The sequence below is a fragment of the Nelumbo nucifera genome, chromosome 2, assembly GCF_055504915.1.
Source record: "Nelumbo nucifera cultivar China Antique chromosome 2, China Antique-T2T, whole genome shotgun sequence".
Taxonomy (NCBI): domain Eukaryota; kingdom Viridiplantae; phylum Streptophyta; class Magnoliopsida; order Proteales; family Nelumbonaceae; genus Nelumbo; species Nelumbo nucifera.
Genome location: NC_142650.1, coordinates 105454063 through 105462068, shown reverse-complemented (window position 1 = coordinate 105462068; position 8006 = coordinate 105454063). Strand labels below are relative to the sequence as shown.

The window sequence follows — 8006 nt, the reverse complement described above, 5'->3', positions numbered from 1 at the left end:
TCCGAGTGCAGTAGTTGTCTAAGTATTACCCTCCATGTGTGCACCGAGTCAAGCGTAGGTGTGGGCGTGTGTGAGCTACACCTTCTCGTTTTTCTTCTTTGACCGTTTTAACCATTTAAATTTTGTATTTATTATTGGGAGAATGACGGTTCATCCCAGGGTCAGAATTCATATGCACAAAGTACAATTGGGATAGGTGTCAACTCAAAGTTGATGCTAATTCAAGGGCGGGTATGGATGCATAGAGTGTGGTTTTCTGACATTTTGAATGTTTATAGATTTACAGTGGAAATCAGAAATCTGCATTAGGCCTGCCCGTAGTTTTTTGTTTATTTTAAATGTTCCTTTTTTGTACCTCTTCATGTTTAGCTCTATGTGTCTCTTTGAACAATTGCCTTGTACATTGTTTTGGAGAAACATCTCTCTAAAAGGACACATCTGTGTCCATTCGAGTGGCTGAGAGCACTCTATAAATAGAGCGTTGATCAATCTAGTAGTATAGAATAAAACATACACCACTTCATCTTGGAAACTGATTTGCAATCACCTGGTTGCACCATAAGTGGCACGATTCAGCCTGTTTTATACTATAATTTCTCAATGTGATGTTAACCTTCCATACTAGTTCTGCAACACTATTCACTCTAGGAAATTAGAGTGACAACAAGTTCCATTCTCCTTTCTAATTATAATTTTTACATCAATCATAAAATCACATTTAATGGAATCAACTATAAGCATTAGAGGCAATGCTTTCTCTTTGCCTTAGAACTAGGGGAAACCTCTGCTTTGGTTGAACTAGACCCAATAAACATGGAGGAACCAGCTCATTCCGTCATTATAGAACACTAGTTCATGCTAATCACATCCAATCATTCATAGTTTTTATATTTTCCCTATATATATATTTATTTATTATATTATTTATTTTTATAAAAACCATGTATACATATATGATAAAAATAGCTGAAAATAGGTTGTATTTTTTGTTTTTCTTTATATAAACTATTATAATTTCTTTTCCTTTTAATAATTTATTAAATTTTTTAAAAATTAAATTGGATCAGATCAGATTAAGATATCTGACATCCTTAATGGATTCAGATTTAAATCAATATTTATAAGATCTGATTGAATCTAGGATTCGAATATATCCTTATTCGAGTTTGCATCCCTACGGTCCTTCACCCATATCGAGGGCTGTCAATTTCGAATGTTTCTACTTGACGACAAGAATATAATTTGCCATTTTGTAATTAAGGCTCAATTTGGTAGGAGTACAAATACAAATATGTATTATACAAATACATACAAAATAATACAAATACAAGATTTTACGGTCTACAAATTTGTATTTGTACTCCTTCCAAACTGAGCCTAAGGTTTTTCTACATAAGAAACATGTCTCTAGAGTATACTTTCAACGGCCTTGCAATTGCCCGGTCTCCTTTATCAATATATTTTTTAAACCTGAAACGTCGACGTAATCAAGAAGCAAAATGGACCTCTTTTATCTATAAAAAGAACCAACGTGGGAACTAAGGAGGATCATAGCTTGGTTCGTTCTTGATCTGATAACCGAGAGAAGAGGATCTTCTTCATCAAGGTCACCTCTCTCTCTCTCTCTCTCTCTTAGGTTCACTCCTAGTCTCATAACACAGAGAGGAGGATCTTCTTCCTCTCTCTCTCTCTCGTCAAAGATATTCTGTATTTTTTTCCGTTTTATCTTCCTAATTACTTAATCGAAGGAAGATAAGTCCTAGCAACATCCCTGCATGGCAGGGATGCAAATTGGCCCGGTTGAGGCCAGACTGTGGGTCTGATCCTACTCTCTAGTTGAGTTTGGGTTTTTACATGTCTTTAGCTCGGAAGGTGTTCGGGCCTCAAACTAGGAGACGATGTTCAGCCATATCAAAACAATTCATTAGTGATTATCTATGTTTCTGGTTTTAGTTTTATTTAGCTCACTAGTTTAACTGAACCTATCTTAAAATATCGGATGAAAGGAAAAAGGTGTGTTTGATCAGTTTCTCATATTTTTAATTTGTTATTTTGTCAGGCAGTCCTAAGTGGATCAAAGAGACAAAGTTGGTGTTTGATAATATTGAAATGGGATCTGATATCTAAACAAACTCACGTTTTACAGGTTGGATCTTGATTATGTTAACAAATACCTCATAAAAGAAAACAGATGTCTTCGTTTTAAAGATGGCCCATACTGATTGAAATGTCTTCGTTTTTTTTTTCTAATATTACAATTGCTCTAAATTCTAAAATGCAAAAATATGCAGATTATTTTTTTTTGTTTTCAGATATCAAATTTGTAAAAAGAGCTTTCTGCTCTTAAGATATTAGACTTAAGTTTATCAAATAACACCTAACGTTATATATTTTAGCATATTCAGGAGTTATTTTGGTTTATTTGTGGAATTGGAATCAAAATCCCTCAGAAATGATATATTTCTATAACTTGTTTGGTTCAAACAAGAATGGAAATCGGAATTAGAATCAGCTGAAATGAGGTTTCATTTTCAAGGAGAGAAATGGGGGAATGCCATTCCACCCAACAAGTTAAATTAAAGCGGTTGGAATCGGAACAAATGGAACTCTAACCTAGCTACTCCGTTTGCCTATTCTAGTATCCCTTCGACCCTTCATCTTCTTTCTACTATGCTGATTCAGATCGTCTCTCCCTTTCAGTCTGAACGGTTGGAAGTCTAGGTGTGGCATCTCCACTCTCAAGGGTACCACAGAACTTTGTTTAGCAGGTCTGGTAAATTGGTTCACTTAAGAATGACAGGCAGCAAATCAAAGCCTTTCCCCTTTCAACTCACTCTCCGGCGCACCGTAGGACTCCGCAAGGCATGAGGCCTAGTATCTAGTATTCCGGTATTCATCTTAATCTTTTTATCTCACAATTATTCTAACACTGCATTAAAATATCTTCGTTTGTGATTCGGGTTTTCCCCTTTCAATCTCACTTTTAAGTTTGTCTAAAAAGAAATAATGTAGTAATTTAACATTGAAGACTGTTTATTGACAAGATGGATGCATTTTTCTTTAATTCTAGATAAATGGATTTATATAGTTCATGATCAAAGCATATGCGTTATGTCAATCATGTTATTCACATAATTTCTGTCCAAATCAGTCATATTGTTTTGGGATTATAGCAGTTAAGGGCAACTTTTGTCCCTTAATATCAATAAAAGTAATATATTTAATAAAATTTCAAAAATGGGTTAACTTTTTAAAGATAATATCAATCAAGGGTAAAAACATTGTTCATATTCTTCCTTTTGCAATTCATTCACCGGCGCTGTCCGCCTTAGCCTCCGGCAATGCCTTCGTCTATCTCCGCCACCTCCGCCTCCGTCTTCGGCAACGTTGTCGAAGGTGGGCGGAAACGGAGGTGGCGGCGGTAGCGCTGGTGGTCATTCCTCTACCCTATGCCGCCACCTCCGCCCACCAGCACCACCACCGCCTCTGCCTACACCCACCTCTGGTAACGTTGCCGGAGGTGGAGGCGGAGGTGGCGGAGATAGGTGGAGGCATTGCTGGAGGCGGCAGTGGGTGGCGGCGGACGGCGACGCCAGTGAATGGATTGTAAGAAGAAGAAGATGAACAATGTTTTTGCCCTTAACTGATATTATTTTTAAAAAGTTAACCTATTTTTGAATTTTTTTTTTTAAATATATTACTTTTATTGATATTAAGGGCCAAAAGTTGCCCTTAACTGATATAACCCCTATTGCTATTTGTCTTTTGTTTTTCGGTTGATAAAGTTCAAAGTAGCTATCAAAATCGCCCAAAGGTATTGCGTTTAATCAGTATCATCTGGCCCATCAACACTTTCATTGCAACTTTGCAAGTGTAACAGATCCATTATAAGGAAAATAATCTTTGATACTGGAAAGACATGGTACTAAAAAAGCTTTGAACAATCAAAAGCACCCTGTGAATTTTGAAGAATACCACATTATTGGTCACCCCTTTTATGATATTAGTTGATTGGAGCCTGAATCTTCTGCAAAGTAAAAATTTTATGCACATAGCATCTAGCCACATATTGGGAATATTTCCTGCACATGTCTATTAAATTCATGGGGAGATGTTTCAAATATATGACTGAATTCTCATTTTTTTACAGTGTGCAGAGTTTTTGTTTGCAGAGAATCCCATTGCAGTTGACTGGCTGTAAGTTTTTCTGATATCATATCTTTCCAGCATCATAGTTGAATCCATTATAAATTAGCTGCTTGATTTAATCAAGCCTTGTTATGTCAGGCCCGATCGTCCCAATGACTAATTGGTTCGTTACTGACTCTAATTTTATAGAACCATTAGGGTCTGGTTTGATCCTAAGTCTACCTATTTTAACTATCAGTTTGCGACCTTCAACCATGTTCCAAGGCAGACCTGATCCATTCACAGCCCCCTATGCGATGCACTAGAATATATCTCTATACTTACTGCATAGGACACCAATTAAGTTACAGGTCATTGGACTGTTTCTTCGAATGGGTAGAAAGGAGGAACCTTTTAATTTGACATTTCCCTCCAAACCCCAATCTTATCTATAGTAAAAACGTCTTACAATACAACTTATAACATTCTCAACCAATCTAAAAAAATGACGTTAGAACTCAAAATGCCTGGTTAGTACTGGTGTGAAGCATTCCAATAACCATGGTACCAAATATCACCTAAGTATGTGTTTTGAGAGGACACCATTATGACATATATCTTGGAGATCAAGAATTAAGGTGCAACTAGGGTTGGCCAAGTTAACATTTTACATTGCTTCAGGTTTGGGCCTTAAGTCGGGTCCATTCAAATTTTGATAAAAACCCAATCCATATTCACCCGTGGGACAGGGATGGGGTTCCTGCGGGGCAAGGAGTGCTCTCCCCATCCCCGTGCTGTTCCTGCCAACAAAGATGAAAATTTCCCCGTCTTCATCCCAGGGGAAAATCATCCCCATCTCTACCCCATCCAGGGCAGATGCCCATGGGTATTGGAGAAATGAGAAAAATTGCCATTCTTATATTTGATAAATAACTCTATTTAAAATTATTTATTGCTATTTTTGTTTTATAAAAAAATATTAAAAATAGTATATAAAATGTAAATAATTATTAATATTATATAAAACAATTGTATAGTATTACATGTTTTTATTATTTATCTTTAAATTAACAAGTTGGCTGCATAGAACGTCTCACATGACTTGAATTATACTTATTCCAAATTCCAATATATAATTTGATTCACACACGTCCGTAGTTTATTTCAATTCTCAGGTCTTTCAATGGCTTTGGGAGCAGGCATTCATCTCCTCAATTTTTTATTGTTGTTGCTACCGCTACCTAGCATGGGCCAAATTTACCGTAACATAAGCTTGGGTTCATCTCTTTATGCTGATAAGTCTTTAACATGGACCTCACCGTCTGGGGAGTTTGCCTTTGGCTTCAAGGCTATCGGTACAAGTAGAGATTTCCTACTTGCCATCTGGTTCGACAAATTACCTGATAAGACCATAGTTTGGTCTGCCAATCGGAACAATCTGGTACAGCGGGGATCAAAAGTTCAACTGACAACAGATGGGCGCCTAGTCCTCAACGACTCCAAAGGTCGAGAGGTATGGAAGGCCGAATTCAGCAAGGAGGTAGCAGCAATCTACGCAGCCATGCTTGACAATGGGAACTTTGTGCTAGCAGACCAAAATTCTAGTACAATATGGGCGAGCTTTGGTTTTCCCACTGACACCATGCTTCCTACACAGACATTAGAAAAGGAGAGTCGTCTTGTTTCTGGTCGGTCAGAAACGAACTTTTCAAAAGGGAGGTTCCATCTCCATATGCAGAATGATGGTAATCTTGTGCTCACCAGAACAGCTTTCCCACTTGATGTGTCTTACAATGATTATTGGCTAAGTAACACAACAGAAACAGGTTCTCGATTGGTCTTCAATGAGACTGGTTACATTTTCATTATACAAACAAATGGAAGTGCACTACTGCTTAATCCCATATCAGCAAACACAGTTTCGACAAGAGACTTCTACCAAAGAGCCACACTTGATTGTGATGGAGTTTTCAGGTATTATGTCTACCCAAAACCCACCGCCCCAACTGACGGTCGATGGCCCAATTCCTGGACCCCTATTTGGTTTATACCCGATAATATCTGCTTACAAATTTTTGGGCCCTATGGCAGTGGCGCTTGTGGGTTTAACAGCTATTGCGGACTAGATGATAACCAGAAACCTTATTGTAAATGCCCACCTGGGTACACCTTTATAAATCCAAACAACCGGTGGGATGGATGCATACAGAACTTTGCCTCACCATGCTCTGAAGAAGGATCTCAAGGAGCTTCGCTTTATGAATTGAAACAAATGGATAACACCGATTGGCCATTGTCCGATTTTGAGGACTTCTCACCAGTAAATGAAGACTGGTGCAGAGAAGTATGCTTGAACGATTGTTTCTGCGCTGTTGCCATATTTAGAGATGGGCATTGTTGGGAAAAGAAGCTTCCACTTGGAATGGGAAGGGTTGACCAACGGGTTGGGGGAAAAGCTCTCTTCAAAGTTCCTAAAAGTAATTCTTCCTTAATGGCTTCAAAAAAGAATGATCGTCAGTCACCTTTGACCCTCACAGGATCATTGATTCTGGGTGGATTCGTGTCTCTTTTACTACTACTTGCTATTTTTCTGGTTACTTGCCACTTATACCGTAGGAGATTGCAGAAACCTCAGCCATATCATGCTATGCCAAGATTGAATCTACGAAATTTCACTTTCAAAGAGCTGCAAGAAGCTACAGATGGTTTTAAGGATCTGATTGGTACTGGTGCTTTTGCAACAGTTTACAAAGGAGCCTTAAAAATTGGTAATTTACTAAACTATGTTGCAGTAAAGAAGCTAGACAAATTGGTGAGGGAAAATCAGAAGGAATTTGATGCCGAAGTGAGTGCAATAGGTAGAACAAATCACCAGAATCTAGTCCAACTACTGGGATTCTGTAACGAGGGACAACATCGTCTTCTAGTATATGAGTATATGAGCAATGGCTCTTTAGCAACCTTTCTCTTTGGAAGCTCAAGGCCTGACTGGAACCAAAGACTTCGAATTGCATTCGGGATTGCAAGAGGGCTCACATACCTCCATGAAGAGTGCAAAACCCAAATTATCCATTGCGACATCAAGCCTCAAAACATCCTTCTAGACGACTCTTTTACAGCAAGAATCTCCGATTTTGGGTTAGCAAAGCTTTTGAAAGCTGATCAGACCCAAACTGATACAGGCATCAGGGGGACCAAAGGATATGTTGCTCCAGAATGGTTCAAGCATACGACCATTACAACGAAGGTAGATGTTTTTAGCTATGGTGTCATGTTGCTAGAGCTTCTTTGTTGCAGGAGGAACATTGAACCAAAGATGGAAGATGAAAACAAGGTGATACTGATAGACTGGGCTTATGATTGCTACAAGGAAGGAAGACTTGATATGTTAGTGGAGAATGATGAGGAGGCAATGGACGATATGAAGGGGCTGGAGAAGTTTGTGAGAATCGCAATATGGTGCATTCAGGAGGATCCAACACTGAGACCCACCATGAAGAAGGTAACACAGATGCTAGAAGAAGCCATTGGAGTTTCTATCCCACCAAGCCCTTCCTCAGTCACTAGTTCAATTTAATAAAACAACACTTGCATTATTCATGGATATTTGTGTATTTATAGGAGGACTACTACTCATATCAATTGCACTAATTAAAAGGCCTCTCTTTCTCTCTCACTTAAAGAAATTAAGGTTCTTTTTTCTTTCATAGCAAAAGATGAGCTACACAAATCTGGGGGTAGCTCTTCCCCTTACATCCACATCACAAATAAAAAGAAAATCACTAAACCTAGAAGCACTATTACTCTCTTGGCTGTTAAGAGCTTTACGAGCTAACTAGTCTGCCGCCTGATTTGCTTCCCGATACACACATTTGAAT

General features: G+C 38.2%; 1 protein-coding gene across 2 annotated transcripts; it reads left to right on the top strand.

Moving 5' to 3' along the window:
• Window positions 1-1928: 1928 nt before the first annotated feature.
• On the top strand, window positions 1929-7801 carry LOC104603514 (G-type lectin S-receptor-like serine/threonine-protein kinase LECRK3). 2 transcript variants are annotated; one of them, XM_088898935.1, is made up of 4 exons: window positions 1929-2146; window positions 2701-2889; window positions 4151-4197; window positions 5287-7801. In XM_088898935.1, exon 4 carries the CDS (start codon window positions 5312-5314, stop codon window positions 7703-7705), a length of 2394 nt encoding a protein of 797 aa, XP_088755061.1. In that variant the 5' UTR covers window positions 1929-2146; window positions 2701-2889; window positions 4151-4197; window positions 5287-5311; the 3' UTR covers window positions 7706-7801. The 2 variants fall into 2 exon arrangements, with proteins under 2 accessions (XP_088755061.1, XP_088755060.1); XM_088898934.1 differs by lacking the exon at window positions 1929-2146 and having other exon boundaries at window positions 2204-2889.
• Window positions 7802-8006: the final 205 nt, after the last annotated feature.

Coding starts and splice junctions, on each gene's coding strand:
- LOC104603514 (XM_088898935.1), top strand. CDS start 5,312: ATGGCTTTGGGAGCAGGCATTCATCTCCTCAATTTTTTATTGTTGTTG.